At 44.7% G+C, this 20,319-nt stretch overlaps 1 protein-coding gene across 1 annotated transcript in view; it reads right to left on the bottom strand.

Annotated features, from left to right (window-relative positions):
* LOC117476759 (potassium channel subfamily T member 1-like) overlaps positions 1–20,086 on the bottom strand; it is a 69,325-nt gene extending 49,239 nt beyond the window's left edge. The window contains 2 exon segments of the mRNA XM_034123486.1: positions 5,399–5,566; positions 19,964–20,086. Coding sequence (XP_033979377.1) covers positions 5,399–5,566; positions 19,964–20,034 — 239 coding nt within the window. The 5' untranslated portion in view covers positions 20,035–20,086.
* Between the last annotated feature and the right edge of the window lie 233 nt (positions 20,087–20,319).

The following is a 20,319-nucleotide window of genomic DNA, read 5'->3' as shown; positions in this document are numbered from 1 at the left end:
ACCCCCCCGTTCTTGCCTGTTGCTTCCCTGTCTCGTTGTGATTCCCCCCCCATCTGTCTGTTGGCTTCCTGGTCTTTGTTTCACCCCCCGTTCTTGTCTGTTGCTTCCTGTCTCTGTGTTCACCCCCATCTTGCCTGTTGCTTCCTGTCTCTGTGTTCACCCCCGTCTTGCCTGTTGCTTCCTGTCTCTGTGTTCACCCCCCCTCTTGTCTGTTGCTTCTGTTCTCTGTGTTCACCCCCCGTCTTGTCTGTTGCTTCCTGTCTCTGTGTTCACCCCCCGTCTTGTCTGTTGCTTCCTGTCTCTGTGTTCACCCCCCATCTTGTCTGTTGCTTCCTGTCTCTGTGTTCACCCCCCGTCTTGTCTGTTGCTTCCTGTCTCTGTGTTCACCCCCCGTCTTGTCTGTTGCTTCCTGTCTCTGTGTTCACCCCCCGTCTTGCCTGTTGCTTCCTGTCTCTGTGTTCACCCCCCGTCTTGTCTGTTGCTTCCTATCTCTGTGTTCACCCCCCGTCTTGTCTGTTGCTTCCTGTCTCTGTGTTCACCCCCCGTCTTGCCTGTTGCTTCCTGTCTCTGTGTTCACCCCCCATCTTGTCTGTTGCTTCCTGTCTCTGTGTTCACCCCCCATCTTGTCTGTTGCTTCCTGTCTCTGTGTTCACCCCCATCTTGCCTGTTGCTTCCTGTCTCTGTGTTCACCCCCCCATCTTGCCTGTTGCTTCCTGTCTCTGTGTTCACCCCCCATCTTGCCTGTTGCTTCCTGTCTCTGTGTTCACCCCCCGTCTTGTCTGTTGCTTCCTGTCTCTGTGTTCACCCCCCATCTTGCCTGTTGCTTCCTGTCTCTGTGTTCACCCCCCCCCATCTTGCCTGTTGCTTCCTGTCTCTGTGTTCACCCCCCCATCTTGCCTGTTGCTTCCTGTCTCTGTATTCACCCCCCCCATCTTGCCTGTTGCTTCCTGTCTCTGTGTTCACCCCCCCCCATCTTGCCTGTTGCTTCCTGTCTCTGTGTTCACCCCCCCCATCTTGCCTGTTGCTTCCTGTCTCTGTGTTCCCTCCTGCCTGATTACCTGATTACCTGATAGTGTTCACCTTGAGCCCCTGTGTTTTCTCCTCCCTCCTCATCTGTGTCTTGTTTGTGTGATTAGTCCTGTGTGCATTTAGGTTCTGTTTTTTCTGACTGTCTTTGTGAGATTCTTGATGTTGCTGGAAGGTTTTTGTTCAGAGGGATTTTTGTGTTTTGCCTTGCCTAATTTTACTTTGTTGCTAGTTCAGCAATAAAAAGTATTTTGGATTTGGATATTCTGCATTTGGGTCCTGTGTACCTTGCCCTCCAGCCGTGACAACTGGGGCCCGACATACAAGCCATACACACAGGGTGTCTGATCAATCAAGTGTACACTATGGAAAAGATAACATAACAAATTAGAAACCAAAATCACACAGCTGATAAGATGGAGACAATGGATTGGATATTGCAAAAACTAAAACTAAAATACAAATGTAATGCTTTAAGGGTTAGAACACTGATCATGTTTCCCTCTCTTTCAGTTCTGCTTACTGTATGTCTGTATGTATGTGTACGTGTGTATGTACAGTATATAGACAACAGTATTTTATTCATCTTTTTTATTTTATTTTTGTTTCTTTGTTGTGATTAACCTTTATTTTATGATAAATCACGAGTTTGTATTCTGAACGAAATGCATCTGTATACGAACTAAGTCGATAAATACAAATAATTGAGATAATTCAACATAAAAAGAGGCTTTTCTCTCCTCCTGTCTCCCTTCCACCTCTTTGTCTGCTCTTCATTTAAAAAGCCTAAAGTAGTCATTTATAGATGACCTCCTGTATGGGTCAGAGCTTTTTGAAAATACAGAAGAGGCCACACTCCACTTTTAATATATTTGGAAAGCACAGTAATTTGGATGAATGTTTAGTGCCTGATGAGTCCCCAGCGAAGAAAATAAAAATATAAGAGGGACAAGAAAACAGCGGAGAAGTAACGGGGCAGAAACCCTCAACACGGAGCTGCGGACACTCCGCAAAAACGCTATCGAAGCAGTTCCTGCCGTTGCTACGTAGTTCAAACGGTAACAACGGACCATTTTGCTTAGCGGGTGCATGTCATTTAAAATCAATAAGAACATTTTCTAAATCTATAAAAGCATTTAAATTAATATTGGGAGTCATGTCGTTACTTTGTTGAGAATGTGGCCTTGTAATAAGCGGGATAATGTGCAGCGACTTGGTCATTATGGGTCAAAGAACACGCTTCATGCTGATCAAGATCCCTCCGCGTCGCGTCGGGCTCCTGATCAGCCTGTCGGGTGTTCTTTGACCCATAATGACCGCCTCGCTGCACATTATCCCTTACTTAATTCATGTTATTTTGAAGCAGTTACGTTGTTACAGCTTTTTCAGTTGTGAGGTTTTGTTGCTTTTTTGTTTAAATATGTTTGGGTTTTGCATGTGATGATAAATAGTTGAAGCCCTGATATCAAATATTTAATGATAAAACTGATTAGTCAATTGACAGAAGAGAACTTTATAGCATGTAAAACTAGGCATTGATGTATCGCTGAGTCATGCTCAGAGAGACTTCACTTAGCTGTGGATGTTGGAAGACGTGTTATAAACAAAGTCAATTGGACAGAAGGTGACAGAAAGCAAAACATTGATGAAAACATGAACATTTCAAAATGAGCCTCAGAGAACGCGTATCTGACTTTAGATATAGACGGTTTGTCAATATTGTGTATTCACACTTTTTAGTTTTTCTTCTCATGCATGCCTGACTTTGAAAGAGGAAGCTGTGAGTGATTGATGATCCTGGGAAGATGTGTTCAGTGACATTAGGGAGTTCACAGACGCACAAAAGACTGTCCACTGAACATCCGTCATCTCCAACAACACTATCTACCGGGGACGGACGGCAGAGGAATTATAGCTAGTGTCTAAACAGGAGCTGGGAATGTGGAGCGCTTTATTGGGGCTATAGCGGTGGTTGTTGCAAGGTGAGGGGATCACATTTCACTCAAAGCGTTTGCAGAGCTTGTTGTTTTTCCTGGCAAATATTCTGAAAACACACTGCCGTCTCAAAGGTGTTCGGCTGCTGTAATCACATCTAAAATTGCATTTGATCTTTACTCTCCTGAGGTCCATCTGGCAGCTTAAATACAGAATACATATCTCAAGGGGACGCACTTATGAGCATATTACAAACTCCTCGAGACGGGTCAATTCAGGCACTCTTTTCTGCTATAACAGAAAAAAAGCACACAGGTTTTTCTTTTCTTAGGATATTTTTGACTCTCTTTTTTCAGACTTTTAGAAAAGAGCTCAGCTTGCAGCGTTTCAAATCTCAGGATGAAAAGAAATAATCGTGCTATTGATTTTGTTAATCAAATTGCAAACTAAATATAAAGAGGAGACAGTAAGGATGAGGAAAACAGACAACAGAAGGACTGATGGTGGCAAGAGCTCATTTCACATTCTTACTGTGAATTAGGTCACAGGAAGAATGCAGGAAAGCGTGTTTCCTGTCAGACCTTTTTGAAGTTTTGAATACATTCTCGAGGGAAATGTATCGAACACAAGCGCAGCCTTCTTCACAACCTCTAACAAAACTGCAGTGATTCAGAAACGTCCTCATTTTCAGCACCATGGACAGCTCTACCAACTCCTTGCTTTATTTTCTCATTCAAAACTGAAACAATCTAAAGAGCACTTACACCTATAACAGGATGAAAGAACACTCCTCACAGCTACAAGACATCATTGATTCCTCCCTTGCAGTGACTCAGAGAAGTTTATCGGCAAAATGGAAAGCACTTTTATCTCATCCTTTTATTCACTCCTTGGTTCTGCTTGCACATACGAACTGCCAAATATTTCCCGTAGATGGGAGAATGATTTGGGAACTGAACATATTGAAGATGATTTGCAAGCATCTATAAACTTAATCAGAACCACGTTTATATGTAACAGGGAAAGCCAGTATCACATTCTTCACAGACTGCATGTTACTCCTGTCACTTACCTAACTGTTCCATTTCCCCTGTATGTGTTCATAGAGGGACATGTTTCCACTGCTATTGGGAATGTCAATTAGTATCTAGATTCTGGGCACTTATTCCCAGGGGAATAAGTGCGATATTTAAAAAGAAAATGAAGAAGGACCCTGGTGTCGTGCATTGTTTTGTGTTAGAATGTGTAAAATTCAATAAAGAGTATTTTTTGCAACGAGCAGTCCTCCCTGTACTGCTGTTAAAGACTGCAGGAAGGTAAACCCTCCCTGCTCTGATGTTAGTTTAAAGGAAGTGCAGACACCTTCACTGAAGAGGGTCGAGGGCTCTTGAACTGAAGAGGTCCAGTAATCAGCTCTTCTGATAGGTGAGAGCAGCATTAGATAACAGATAGAGCTGGGATGACGTCAAATAATCGCTCACTGCTCAAACTAAAAGTTTATTTTGGATTGTGGACACATGGCAGCACAAAAAATTAACAGAAGCTACCATTTGAAATGAGGAAAGATGAATTTGATGTAGCTGTATTTTGAATTACTGTAAGTAATTTCCTTTACCATATAGTGTTTTAGATTTGCAACCAACGGGAAGTGTAGATAAATAGCTGATTATTCACTTTGCTTAAAGTAGCAGGAGCTCCAACAAGCCGTGTAGGACAGAGAGTGAATACACATACTATACAGAGATGCTGTATGAGAAACCAATGTGAGTTTGGAACATTGAACAATGTAAATCTATTCTAGTAGACCTCAACAATGGAATTATGATCAGTAGAAGTGGCCATGACATGGGACCTTTAATCTGTATGGTCTTTTTATGATATGAAAATGTTGGATTTTTTCACTAGGTTCTACATCATGCACCCTAAAGACTCCATGAAGACACCTCTTTTTATTGGATTTTAGAGCTTCTCATACAAATATTATTATTTGAATTCTTATTTTTAAATTCTCATATATTTTCCATGCCATGTGACCTTATGACTCAAAATTAATGCAGCATTGTATAACTACACTGGACAAGTACCAATGTTTTATTGGATTTTATTCTACTTTCTGTGAATATGTTTATGGATTTCTCTCCACACAAACTGCTTGAATGTGATTGGTCAACACTACTCTGGACTACTGCATTTAGATGATAAAGTGTATGGATAAAGAAGGGAAGCCAGCGTTGGTTGAAGGTGTGCATCTGACAAACAAGTCACTGGCCAAACAGATCATGAGGTTATTGTTGCAGCTTTAAAGCCTTAACAGTAGTGCATTAGTAGACCGTCAAACTCTGGTATGTCTCTCACCATTTCTCACTTGTTTTCACTTTGCACATCACCAAATACACAACATAATCTGAACGTGTCTGTCTCTTTGTCTGCTGCCTACCTGTCATCATTCTGGAAGCTCTGGTCCCCGAGCAGCAGGTCTCGGAAGCGGAAGCGGGGGGGCAGCGGAGGCACCTCTTCGCTCTCCTTCTGCTCCATGTTAAGGGCAGAGATGTCCAGGATCACCCCACTGCTGCTGCTGTGGGTCTGGAGAGGAGCTGAGGAGGAGCTGCAGGAGGGAGAGGAGGACAGTAAAGGAGCAGGAAGGAAATAAAGGGAGAAGAGGAGGAGAAAGCAACAAGGAGGACAGGCAACGCTGAAGAGAAACAAGGAGGTGGGAAAATGCAGAAAGTCTGATGTGGAAATGCAGAAAAGTAAAGGAAATGGGAAAGAAAAAAGATAGCGTCACAATCTGAGAGAAAGTGTTTTCGCCCGGTGAAAAGTCTCTGAGCCTCGACGCCTACTCATGTAATCATCCTGAAGCTTTCAGGCTTTACCTGTCTGTTGCAGCTCCTTCTGTCATAGGAGCAGTTCAGTCCTGCAGCCTACTGAGCCGACTCTTCAAACCTTTGTTTTTTCAGCCAAGGTACCCTTGATAAGTCAATAATGTACCTGTGTACCCCTGTGTATGGGTACCCTTGATAAGTCAATAATGTACCAGTGTACCCCTGTGTATGGGTACCCTTGATAAGTCAATAATGTACCAGTGTACCCCTGTGTATGGGTACCCTTGATAAGTCAATAATGTACCAGTGTACCCCTGTGTATGGGTACCTGTTGTGCACCGACAGAAATGCTAGAGAGATGCATGTTATTTACGTTTGCTTTCTCTCATTCCAGGCTTCCTGATTATTTTCACCTGTGTCTCCTGTGCTCATCAATGTCAGCCCCGCCCCTGATTGGTCCCACCTGTGTCTAGTTACCCTGTGCTTATATTCCCCTGTCTCCCAAGTGTTCTTTGTCAGTTCGTATTGTCTCTTGCTATGGTCAGGTCTATGCTCTTTGTACTCTTGTAAAGTTTGATTCCTCACTACGTGAGCGCTTTCATTTTGTTCCTCTATTTTTGTCATCTCGGTTAGAGATTTGATAGTTACCTTTTTTGTTGTTCATTGCTGTATTTTGGAAAATAAAGTATCTTACTAATACTTTACCTCTGTCTCCCGGGTCGTGCAATTGGGTCCTACATCCTAAGTGTCTGAGTTCGTAACAGAACGAACTGACCATTATGGACCCAGCCGACCCAAGAACGCTTCACGCAGCGCTGTCAGCACAGGGCGTGAAGATCTTTCATCACGAGGAACAGCTGGGCCTAGTCAACCAGGAAATGCAAGAACTAAGAGGACGCCAGGCCGGGATTCAGGAAGCATTATCCACACAGATGCAACAACTGGCTGTCCAAATGAATCATTTTTTCACTCACCAACAGACTGCTCCTCCGGTGACGTCATCCACAACTGAGAGGTTGCCTGTCAATGCTCCAGCTGATTTCCCAAGTCAGGCTGTTTCTTCCCCTTTACGGCTGGCTCTTCCGGAGAGATTTTCCGGAGATTCTTCTAATTGCAGAGCCTTTTTGGTACAGTGCGATCTGCATTTTCAACACAACCCAGGAGCCTTTTCATCGGACCATGGTAAAGTGGCGTTTATTGTGTCTCATTTAACGGGAAGAGCTGCAGCCTGGGCTACTGCAGAATGGTCAAGAGAAACTGAACTATGTTACTCATTGACCGATTTCATAGAGACTATGAGTCGTATTTTTGACCACTCATCGCCTGCTACAGAGGCCAGCAGAAAACTTTTTCATATACGCCAGCTCAACCGCCAGGTGGTTGATTACGCCATCGAGTTTCGCACAGCAGCAGCGGACAGCGGATGGAATGTTCCGGCTCTTCGTGACGCCTTCATGACGGGACTTTCGGAACCGATAAAAGACCAGCTGGCTCCACTGGAGACACCCCGGGATCTGGAATCTCTCATCGCCGTGGCCATCCGGATCGATAACCGTCTTCGGGAAAGAGAGAGGGAGCGTCGACGCAACCGAGACGTTATTCCCAGCCCCCAGAATGCATCTTGGTGGGTCGCGCCGCCAGCCGAGGATGTCCAGCCCATGTTACCACACCGTCAGAGGATTACACTTCCGAATGACTCCGGGGAACCCATGCAGCTGGGAAGAACCAGGCTTTCTCTGGAGGAGAGGCAGCGCCGTCTACGGGAGGGTTGTTGTTTCTACTGCGGCCAGTCGGATCATCAACTCGCTTCATGCCCGGGAAAAGATCGTGCTCACCAGTCAAAAGGAGGGCGCTGGTGAGCAAGTTTCCCGCAGACTTTCCTCCTCGACCTGTTACGCAGGTAAACATTTGTATTAACAATCAAACCATTGACCAGGGTGTGTTAATAGACTCAGGGGCTGACGAAAGTCTTATGGACTGGGGCGTAGTAAATCAGCTAGAAATGAAGACTGTTCCGCTATCTCATCCTATTAATGCCAGTGCCTTAGACGGCCGCTTGTTGTTCACAGTCACCCATTGCACTGAGCCCATTCAGATTACTGTGAATAAGGACCATACCGAGAGCATGCAATTCCATATTTTTGAGTCGGCTCAGCACCCGATTATTTTGGGGTTTCCATGGCTAAAGATCCACAATCCTCACATTGACTGGCGTTCAGGGAAAATTAAGGAATGGGGAGAGGATTGTATGGGCAGGTGTAAACTTTCACAACCTGTTAATGCACCAACAGACTCTCGTAAAATCATTATAGATCACCCCGACTATCCTGATCTACAGAAGGTACCTTCCTGTTACCATGATTTAAAGGAAGCCTTTAACAAATCCAAAGCCATGTCGCTACCTCCTCACCGAGATTTTGACTGTCCCATTGATCTCTTACCGGGAGCCCCCCATTCCCAAGGGGAAACTTTATTCGATTTCGAGACCTGAGAGAGCAGCAATGGACGAATACATTTCCTCTTCACTCAAATCAGGAATTATCCGTCCTTCATCTTCTCCAGCCGGAGCGGGATTTTTCTTTGTGGGAAAGAAAGACGGGTCTCTGAGACCTTGCATAGACTACAGTCCACTAAATGACATTACGGTGAAGAACCGCTATCCTCTGCCACTCATGACATCTGCCTTTGAACTACTTCAAACTGCCAAAATATTCACCAAGTTAGATTTAAGAAATGCATATCACTTGGTTAGAATAAGAAAAGGGGATGAGTGGAAGACAGGATTCAACACTCAGAGTGGTCACTATGAGTATCTAGTAATGCCCTTTGGACTATGCAATGCACCGGCTGTGTTTCAAGCTCTTGTGAATGAGGTTTTACGGGAATTTTTGAATATTTCAGTGTTTGTGTATCTGGATGATATTCTGATTTTCTCCCCAGACACTAAGTCTCATGTTAACCATGTCCGTCAGGTTTTGCAGAAACTGCTAGAGAATCAGTTATATGTCAAGGCAGAGAAGTGTGAGTTCCACACAAAAGAGGTATCCTTCTTAGGATACATAATCTCACCTAATCATATGCAAATGGATCCGGCTAAAATCAGTGCAGTATCCCAGTGGCCTACACCAGACTCCAGGAAGAAGGTCCAACAGTTTCTAGGGTTTGCTAACTTCTATAGGAAGTTTATTAGGAATTTCAGTTCTGTTGCTGCCCCTCTACATGTTCTGACTTCTCCTAAGGTTCCTTTCAAGTGGACTCCCCAGGCGGACTTCGCTTTCCAACGTCTCAGAGAGAGATTCACATCAGCCCCCATACTCACCATTCCAGATCCCCAGCGCCAGTTTATGGTCGAGGTTGATGCTTCCAATCAGGGAATTGGAGGAGTACTGTCTCAACGTTCTGCAGAAGACAACAAGATGCATCCATGTGCTTACCTGTCGCGGAAACTGACAACGGCAGAGCGGAATTACGACGTGGGGAACAAGGAACTGTTAGCTGTAAAAGCTGCCCTCGAGGAATGGAGATACTGGTTAGAGGGTGCAGAGCAGCCGTTTTTAGTCTGGACAGATCACAAGAATCTGGAATATATAAGAAAGGCTAAGCGTCTCAACTCCCGTCAGGCCAGGTGGACACTATTCTTTAGTAGGTTCAATTTCACCCTCTCTTTTCGTCCCGGGTCTCAGAATCAAAAACCCGATGCTTTGTCTCGTCTTTATGATCCGGAACCACTTGCGGTAGAGCCCAAGACCATCCTTCCACTTAACCGTGTGATCGGAGCCTTTTCCTGGCAAGTGGAGTCGGACGTAAAAAAGGCGAATGTCAAGAATCCAGCACCTAGCGAGTGTCCCAACAATCTGCTGTTTGTTCCTGAGGCTCTTCACTCCAAGGTCATCCACTGGGCTCACTCATCTGTGCTTTCGTGCCATCCGGGGGTAACAAGGACAATGTTCAGGATACAACAACGTTTCTGGTGGCCAGCCATGAAGAAAGATGTGGCAGAGTACGTAGCGGCTTGTCCGGTGTGTGCGTGTAATAAGACCTCATCACAAGTCAAGATGGGCTTGCTCCAGCCCCTGCCGATTCCCCAACGTCCTTGGTCACACATTTCAATGGATTTTGTGACAGGATTTCCTTCATCCAGAGGCAAGACTACGGTCCTAACAGTGGTGGATCGATTTTCAAAGATGGCTCACTTCATCCCATTGACCAAGCTTCCCTCTGCCAAAGTCACCGCAGAGGTCATGATGAATCACATATTCAGGATCCATGGATTCCCTGATGACATTGTTTCCGACAGGGGTCCACAATTCATTTCCGTTTTCTGGAAGGAGTTTTGTCGACTCATAGGTGCCACCGTCAGCTTGTCATCAGGATATCATCCTCAGTCAAATGGACAGTCGGAGCGTCTGAACCAGGAACTAGAGACTACGCTACGTTGTCTCGTCTCCCGGAACCAGACTACCTGGAGTGACCACCTCACATGGGTCGAGTTTGCCCACAATACTCTTCCTACGGCAGCCACAGGTCTCTCTCCATTCCATTGTGTCAATGGTTTCCAGCCTCCATTTTTCCCTAACAACGAGGAAGAGGTGAGGGTTCCATCGGCTCATGCCATGATCAGACGTTGTCGACGAGTTTGGGCTGGTGCTCGCCAGGCTCTTCTCCGAAGTTCAGCTCGGATGAAGGCTGTTGCAGACGTCCATCGCAGGGTCGCTCCCTCCTACAGACCAGGCCAAAATGTTTGGCTTTCCACTAAGGACTTACCACTCCATGTCGCCTCAAAGAAACTGGCTCCGAGATGTGTGGGTCCTTTCCCGGTGTCCAGAGTCATCAACCCGGTGTCTGTACGCTTGCAACTCCCCAGAACTATGAGAGTACATCCGACGTTTCACGTCAGTAAAATCAAGCCGGTGTGCGAGAGCACACTTGTTCCCGCCTCCAAGCCCCCTCCACCGCCCGAGTTCTTTGAAGGGGGTGAGGTTTACAAGGTCCGTAAGCTACTGGAGGTCCGTAATAGGGGGAGGGGGAAGCAATTCCTGGTAGACTGGAAGGGTTACGGTCCTGAGGCTAGAAGCTGGGTAGCTGCGTCATTTATCGTAGACAAGACGCTTATCCACGATTTTTACAATCAGCCTGGGCCATCAGGAGTTGGCCCTAGAGGGGGGGGGGTACTGTTGTGCACCGACAGAAATGCTAGAGAGATGCATGTTATTTACGTTTGCTTTCTCTCATTCCAGGCTTCCTGATTATTTTCACCTGTGTCTCCTGTGCTCATCAATGTCAGCCCCGCCCCTGATTGGTCCCACCTGTGTCTAGTTACCCTGTGCTTATATTCCCCTGTCTCCCAAGTGTTCTTTGTCAGTTCGTATTGTCTCTTGCTATGGTCAGGTCTATGCTCTTTGTACTCTTGTAAAGTTTGATTCCTCACTACGTGAGCGCTTTCATTTTGTTCCTCTATTTTTGTCATCTCGGTTAGAGATTTGATAGTTACCTTTTTTGTTGTTCATTGCTGTATTTTGGAAAATAAAGTATCTTACTAATACTTTACCTCTGTCTCCCGGGTCGTGCAATTGGGTCCTACATCCTAAGTGTCTGAGTTCGTAACAGTACCCTTGATAAGTCAATAATGTACCAGTGTACCCCTGTGTATGGGTACCCTTGATAAGTCAATAATGTACCCCTGTGTATGGGTACCCTTGATAAGTCAATAATGTACCCCTGTGTATGGGTACCCTTGATAAGTCAATAATGTACCAGTGTACCCCTGTGTATGGGTACCCTTGATAAGTCAATAATGTACCAGTGTACCCCTGTGTATGGGTACCCTTGATAAGTCAATAATGTACCAGTGTACCCCTGTGTATGGGTACCCTTGATAAGTCATATTACAGTGTACCCCTGTGTATGGGTACCCTTGATAAGTCAATAATGTACAGTGTACCCCTGTGTATGGGTACCCTTGATAAGTCAATAATGTACCAGTGTACCCCTGTGTATGGGTACCCTTGATAAGTCAATAATGTACAGTGTACCCCTGTGTATGGGTACCCTTGATAAGTCAATAATGTACAGTGTACCCCTGTGTATGGGTACCCTTGATAAGTCAATAATGTACAGTGTACCCCTGTGTATGGGTACCCTTGATAAGTCAATAATGTACCTGTGTACCCCTGTGTATGGGTACCCTTGATAAGTCAATAATGTACAGTGTACCCCTGTGTATGGGTACCCTTGATAAGTCAATAATGTACAGTGTACCCCTGTGTATGGGTACCCTTGATAAGTCAATAATGTACCAGTGTACCCCTGTGTATGGGTACCCTTGATAAGTCAATAATGTACCAGTGTACCCCTGTGTATGGGTACCCTTGATAAGTCAATAATGTACCAGTGTACCCCTGTGTATGGGTACCCTTGATAAGTCAATAATGTACCAGTGTACCCCTGTGTATGGGTACCCTTGATAAGTCAATAATGTACCAGTGTGCCCCTGTGTATGGGTACCCTTGATAAGTCAATAATGTACCTGTGTGCCCCTGTGTATGGGTACCCTTGATAAGTCAATAATGTACCAGTGTGCCCCTGTGTATGGGTACCCTTGATAAGTCAATAATGTACCAGTGTGCCCCTGTGTATGGGTACCCTTGATAAGTCAATAATGTACCAGTGTACCCCTGTGTATGGGTACCCTTGATAAGTCAATAATGTACCAGTGTACCCCTGTGTATGGGTACCCTTGATAAGTCAATAATGTACCAGTGTACCCCTGTGTATGGGTACCCTTGATAAGTCAATAATGTACCAGTGTACCCCTGTGTATGGGTACCCTTGATAAGTCAATAATGTACCAGTGTACCCCTGTGTATGGGTACCCTTGATAAGTCAATAGTGTACCAGTGTACCCCTGTGTATGGGTACCCTTGATAAGTCAATAATGTACCTGTGTACCCCTGTGTATGGGTACCCTTGATAAGTCAATAGTGTACCAGTGTACCCCTGTGTATGGGTACCCTTGATAAGTCAATAGTGTACAGTGTACCCCTGTGTATGGGTACCCTTGATAAGTCAATAATGTACCTGTGTGCCCCTGTGTATGGGTACCCTTGATAAGTCAATAATGTACCTGTGTGCCCCTGTGTATGGGTACCCTTGATAAGTCAATAATGTACCTGTGTGCCCCTGTGTATGGGTACCCTTGATAAGTCAATAATGTACCTGTGTGCCCCTGTGTATGGGTACCCTTGATAAGTCAATAATGTACCTGTGTGCCCCTGTGTATGGGTACCCTTGATAAGTCAATAATGTACCTGTGTGCCCCTGTGTATGGGTACCCTTGATAAGTCAATAATGTACCTGTGTGCCCCTGTGTATGGGTACCCTTGATAAGTCAATAATGTACCTGTGTGCCCCTGTGTATGGGTACCCTTGATAAGTCAATAATGTACCTGTGTGCCCCTGTGTATGGGCAATGTAATGTAATGTAATGTAATGTCATCACAATCGCCACATTGATATGCAAATTAGGCGTTAACTAGGCCTAATTAAAATGCGCAAATTTGCATGCAAGTCATTGCAGGTGAAAAGGATATTAAAAAAGCATAGCACCTCACAACTTCCCCAGATAGTTACTTAGGTCAAGTCAGTATTTTCCCCGGAAATGTTATGTTTAAATGCAGATTAGCTTTAAATCTATAGATTAATTCAGACATGGTAGTAAAGCGAACAATCAATCAATCAACAACTTTATTAATCCCGCAAGGGGCAATTGGTTATGAGCAGCAGCTTATGTCATGTACACAGGCAGGAACATACAGGAAGAAAACACACAGATACACCCGGGAGCACAGATGTGGATAATTCCAATTTACACTATAAATAGTTCATAGCATCACAATAATAAATAATCAAGTTAAAAGCCTTTCAAGAATTTAAAAGTTTGAGTGCAGAACACCATTTATATGTGTTTTTTTGAAGTTGTCTTTTCATTAGAGTGAAAGAAAACATGGAAGCAAAATAGAGCAAAATAACAAAATGTACAAGTACATGAAAAAACTAGAGAATGCAATTCCTGAAGAAATTGCTAGTGGGAATGCTTTATGCTGAAAAGCTGACGCTGAATTGCTATGCTGAAATGTAATGTGTAAGAAGAAAGTGAAGAATTTAGATTGAAATGATACATGAACACTGGGGGCTTGAATGTCTGATAAGAGAAGAAAAGAAAGTAAAAAGGCTTGGAAAAGCAGCAGAATATTTGAACTGCAAACTTTTTAACTAACTTGATGGCGAATGATCTGTCGCCATGCCAACGGCATTTGATGACATACCATAATACGCTTAGATGCGTTGATGGCTGCATCGTTTCCAAACCTGTGAAGTTTTGGGCCGTTTGGAGCATTTTCACTGAAGTTATGAGAACACCGTGTTTCATGGCGAGCATTGTGTTGCCATGGCAACGGCATTTGAAGAAATCTCAAAACTGTCCCGTAGATGTATTCACGGCTGGACTGTTAGCACACATGTGAAGTTTGAGCACTTTTTGAACATTTTCATAGGAGTTAAAGGTAGGGTATGTAAGTTTGAGAAACCGGCTCGAGATTGCTAGAATTTGAAAATACACGACCGGAGAAAATCTGCCACTTCCTTACAGAGCCCCTCCTCCAACACACACGAACGCGCACATGACCAATGAGGGCACGAGATAAGTTTGTGCACAGATGGAAGGCTGACAGGCAGGTAGGCCATCCAGTTATTTTAGCCGGGCCGGCTAAAATGATTGGTCGTGCTTTTCACAGTACTACGGCTTCCACAGATGACATTTTTTTATGGATTTTTTGTCAAAGCACTTAAGATATTCATTGCTATCGGGATGTTAAGAGCATTCCATGGAATATAACAAAAAGTGTATCTCGAGCCGGTTTCTCAAACTTACATACCCTACCTTTAATGTATAGCGACATCGTATTTTATGGCGAGGGATGCGTTTCCATGGAAACGGCATATGATGACACCCCATAATTGACGTAGACCTGTTGAGGGCAGGACCATTAACCATTATCTGAAGTCTGCTGTTCTGAGCATGTCAGTTGGAGTGATGACATCATCGTGTTCCATGACACAGGTGTTTATATTTGAGCTAACGACGTGTCCAGAGATCAAAGGTTTCCATTGTTCTGAATGAGAGATAAACCTCTTACATGTGAACGTTTTGTGGAAGAACCGTAACAGATATCGGTGAAATTTCAAAATGTGAAGCATCTCAAGGACCTTGAGCATCTGAAGTGTACTTTTTGTGTACTTTCGGGTTAATAATGTGGCCTTTTTGGCAGATTAACTAAAGGTGTGCGGCTGCTGCTGTGAGGAAATACCAGCCTGAAATTACAATGGGCTTTAATGGAGACATGTTGAACGTTTTTGTCACTTCATGCCCTCAAGAGGCATTTTGTTAACGGGCGGAATAAAGATTTTGAAGAACAGATAGTTGGAATGCTGTTATCAGCATTCCCACTAAACTATCTTTTTGCCTGTAATGTCCTGCCTTAAACAGCAATTCATAATTTTGATTGTTGGCTGCTCATTTAATAACTATTACTTGTACTAGTTTGTTGTTTGCTCTTGTGCTTAGACCAGTGGTTCCCAAACTGTGTGCCGCGGCACACTGGTGTGCCGTGAGGCAAGTCCGGGTGTGCCGTGGGATTTTGTGACAACCATACGTTATTATTGCAATATACAACTACACAAAAATAATTATTTTTTAATTTACTATATCAGTACTTTGTATGCACTCATTTCATAATACAGAGGCAAACTCTATACCTAAAAACAATTCTTTTAATAAAAATCCTCACGGAACCCCATATTTCGCTGTTAACGCAGTTGCAGGTGGGAATTATACGACCGTGACACATCGAAGGCTGAAGGACAACATTAAAACAAAGAAACACGCAAGAGGGAAAATGGAGCGCTTTCTTGTGCGGAGCAAACCACCAACCACCAGTGCAGAGATTGCCGACAACCCACCACCGAAAGAAAAGAGGAAAAAAACTGTCAGCAGACAGTATCATGAAAGTTACCTGTCTTATGGCTTCAGTTGGACCGGGGATGGCAACAATCCTCAACCCGAGTGCGTCGTCTGTCGGGAGAAGTTAGCTAATGCGAACATGGTTCCAAGCAAGCTAAAGAGGCACTTGGAAACCAAACATCCCTTCCATGTTCAGAGAAACTTGGCCTACTTCATAAGAGCGCGGGATCTGAACCAGAGGCAGCAAGACCGTTTGTTGGATTGTGTGAAAGTGTCTGAAAAGGCAATGGAGGCTAGTTACATGCTAGCGGAGCTCATTGCAAAGCAGAAGAAACCTCACACAATAGCGGAGACACTCATCCTCCCCGCTTGCAAAAAAATTGTAGGTATCATGCTGGGTCCAGATGCCGCAAATGAGCTATCCAAAGTGCCGTCGTCTGATAATACAATCAAAAGAAGAATCGACGACATGTCAGAAGACATTGAGCAACATTTGACAGAGAAACTGCAGGCGAGCGGCAGATTTTCCCTACAAATAGACGAATCTACTGACATAAGTGTGGCTGCCCAACTTCTGGCAAACGTCAGATATGTTGATGCTGACTCTATCAAAGAGAGGTTTTTCTTCTGCAAAGAAATGGAAAGCCATACTACGGGAGAAGAAATATTCAGGGTAACTCATAACTATTTAAAAGAGAACAGTCTGACCTGGAATATGTGCGTCAGTATTTGCACAGATGGTGCAGCAAGCATGACGGGGAGAGTGAAAGGATTTATTGCTAAGGTGAGAGCACAAAACCCACATATCGTCACAAACCACTGCATTTTGCATAGAGAGGCATTAGTTGCCAAAACCATGCCCCTGGAGTTGACTGAGGTGCTGAATCAGGCTGTGCAGGTGGTGAATTACATAAAATCAAGGCCCCTGAAATCTCGCCCCTTCTCCCAGCTGTGCGCCGAGATGGGAGCCGACCACTGATCCTCCATACAGAGGTACGTTGGCTGTCACGGGGGAAAGTCCTATCCCGTCTTTATGAGCTTCGGGAAGAGCTTTTGGATTTTTCACGTGAACACGCTGTCCCACATAAAGACAAGCTCGCGGATGAGAGGTGGTGCGCCAGGCTGGCTTACCTCGCTGACATATTTGGGCATCTCAACGAGTTAAACGCCAAGCTTCAGGGCAGGAATGAAAACATTTTAACATCCACAGACAAGATTCGGGGGTTTATGGGCAAACTTATCCTGTGGCGCGAGGCTTTGGAACAGGGCTCCATGGACATGTTCCCGCTGGCATCAGCTGCGCCGCAGGCAGCAAGGGAGCGCGCTGTATATGCCGAACACCTTCAGACCTTAAAAGAGAGGTTTGACCGCTATTTTCCACATGTGGCTGACATCGAGGACTATGACTGGATCCGAGACCCATTCCACCCGGAACTCTCATCAGAAAAGCTCACTATGAAAGAGAGAGAGGAGTGCGCAGAGCTCCGTGTGGACCGCACACTGAAACTCAAATTTAGTGAGCTCCCACTGGATCAGTTTTGGTTGGCTTCTGCATCGGAGTACCCAAGCATCTCCCACCACGCGATTGAGCAACTTCTTCTTTTTCCCACTACCTACCTGTGTGAGTTGGCGTTCTCTACTCTGGTTTACATGAAGAACAACAGGAGGTCACGGCTCTCTGTTGAACAGGACTTGCGAGTGGCCCTCTCCTCAGTGCCACCAAGGATTAAAAAAATCTGCGCGCCCCGACAGGCACATGTATCTCACTAATTTGTAAGTCGGCAAAAATATTTACAATAGCACATGTTTCAATGCTGATTGCTGAAATGTTATATTTATAATTTGTAGTTCAGGACCATGGACAGTGCAGCTTCCTTGCATTGACAGTTCTCTCTGCTGAATTTCTGCTGAGTTTCCTTTGCCTCATTTTTTATTGTGTGACCTGTCTGGTTTAAATGAGTGTGTTGCTGCTTTGATGAAGCCTAATTTCATAAAGTTTCAAATTAATTGAAATATTTCGTTAACAAATATTTCATGAGTAATATAGTTGTCTTTGTCACATTTTATTTGGCATTAGTAAATAATTATGCACATTTACAGATATTTTACATGATATGAGTGATAACACGTGTTATAAGGGCTATTTTGCAAAATAGGTGTGCCTTGAGATTTTTTTTTGTCCTTTGGTGTGCCTTGGGCCCAAAAAGTTTGGGAACCACTGGCTTAGTGAATACTAAAGAAGATCATTGTCTCTGTGTTAGCTGATTCTTTTGTAGAATTCTGTTGAGTATTAAAGGTCCCATGTCATGGCCATTTCTACTGATCATAATTCCATTGTTGAGGTCTACTAGAATAGATTTATATTGTGCAATTTTCCAAAATCACATTGGTTTCTCATACAGCATCTCTGTATAGTATGTGTATTCACTCTCTGTCCTAAACGGCTTGTTGGAGCTCCTGCCCCCCCCCCCCTCCCTGTGAGCCCAGTGGCCGTCTGCGAGACAGCGAGAGACAGCGAAACCCATCCCGAACACACACCCGCAGCCTGGCTGGGAGTTTGTGTGTGTGCTCACACCTCGACTCACAGCCTCGCCGCGTCCCGCCGTCTCAGGGAGGAGAAATCGGCGGAGCTGCAGCTGAGAAGAGATTGAGTGTGTGTGTGAGGAAGTCCGCGGATTGGTCAATTTGGACCAATCCACGGACTTAACGTAACGGCTCTGCGGACGTAACGTAACAGCTCCACGGATTTGGACCAATGGGTCCATTTGGGAATGGGCACGTTACTGTACCCAGTAGTGATGGGAATTATGGCTCTTTGAAGGGAGCCGGATCTTATGGCTCCGTTCCTTTCAAAGAGCCGTTCAAAAGAGCCGTTCAAAAGAGCCGTTTTTTTAAAAAGGGGGCGGGGTTACTAGGTTTATCTGCGAAATAATCACCAGGATAATGATTGACTGCATTGCCAGACCTAATGTCAATAATCTGCATTGTAAACATGACACAAGGTGGCGCCATATCCATGTCATTCATGTCAGTGAATGTACTTTGAATTTACCCTCTGCATGTGTTAAGTAAATAAAGTTGCCTTGCCTTGAATGAAATTCACGCAACTCTTAATATTAGTAGTGTGTTTTTAAGTGGCGATGGAGATTATTTGTTGACCCTGCTTTAAAGGATATTTTGCCTTTACAAATGGTGCGCTTTATCACTGCCTGGGTTTTGGTTGAAGTGCATCCAAATGCTGCTGCGTTTTCGTGTTTGGCTCATTTTACATCCGAAAAACACGTCGTCTATCTGTCCAGTACCACTTGTTATGACTTCTCTCTCTCGCGTATTCCGTGAAGACCCACCCCACCTAACTCCTCGTGCTGAAACCTACAAATCAGAGTAGGGGCGGGTCTTCACAGAATACGTTTGGGGAACAAAATCAAGCTTTTTAAAAGGCGAGTGAATTTTGGCAGGCAGTGAGTGCGGACCAACTTTGATTGAACGATAAGAAGAACGGCTCTCACCAAGTACGACTCGGTTCCCCTCGTTCGTACCAAAGAGCCGTTCAAAAGAATCGGCTCGTTCGCGACCGACACATCACTAGTACCCAGGAAGAAAAAGAGAAATCTCCAACGAGGCGTTTTGGAGCAGCATAGACATTTCTGTGTTAGAGTTTTACTCGCTACAGGGTGTACTTTGAGAGTTTGTGACTTTGCAGACTATTTACATGCATAAAATCCTTCATAACACACAAGGGGACGGGTAATAACCGGAATATGGGACCTTTAAACAATTGCGTGAGTGTGAGGGTATTCAAATAAATCGGTCAGTAAGTCAGAGATGCAACTATATTTATAAATGATTATGGGAAGTACCCTTTTTCTCACTTGAGCTACTTCCCCCCAAAACAGTCCCTGTTGAGTTGAGTTGCATTAGTAGGAGATAATGGTCTGTACTGACAGCTGGGACACAGCATGGTGACAGCAGAACATGAGCACACAGTGTATGAATGGAACTCTGCAAATCACTGATACAACAAAAAGGCATGTTTTCACACAAAACAAAGATATGTGTCACTTTTCACAGTTTATATGCATGATCTGAAGCATGACTAATGTCCACATGCATTATGATACTTAAAGTTTGCATCCCTACTTGCCCCTGTGTTTTCTCTTACCGTGGCTTGTGGTCGTTCACGGTGCCATCGTCGTGCACAAATGTCTGGTTCACGTAACATTCACTGCACATTTTGGCCGGAGATCCGGCGCTGCCGTCGGACTGGAGAGCTGCGGTGGTCGGCGTCGAGTCCCCCTTCACAAAGTCTTCTTCCTGGGTTAATTGCATCGGAGGGTGATTTGCCAGAAAGGAGTATAGACCCGGAGAGAAGGGAAAAAATTGGTGATAACTCCTTCGTTTTGGATGCTCCCTTCACCTACTCAGGTGCATGTTGGAGGAATAGTTTTTCAGCACACGCAGATTGAGAGGCTGCAAGAAGTGACCCCCGGCTGAGGAACTCTGTCTACAGACCAACTA

Source organism: Trematomus bernacchii, unplaced genomic scaffold (genome assembly GCF_902827165.1).
Source record: "Trematomus bernacchii unplaced genomic scaffold, fTreBer1.1, whole genome shotgun sequence".
Lineage (NCBI taxonomy): Eukaryota > Metazoa > Chordata > Actinopteri > Perciformes > Nototheniidae > Trematomus > Trematomus bernacchii.
This window is presented reverse-complemented; position numbering and strand designations above follow the sequence as displayed.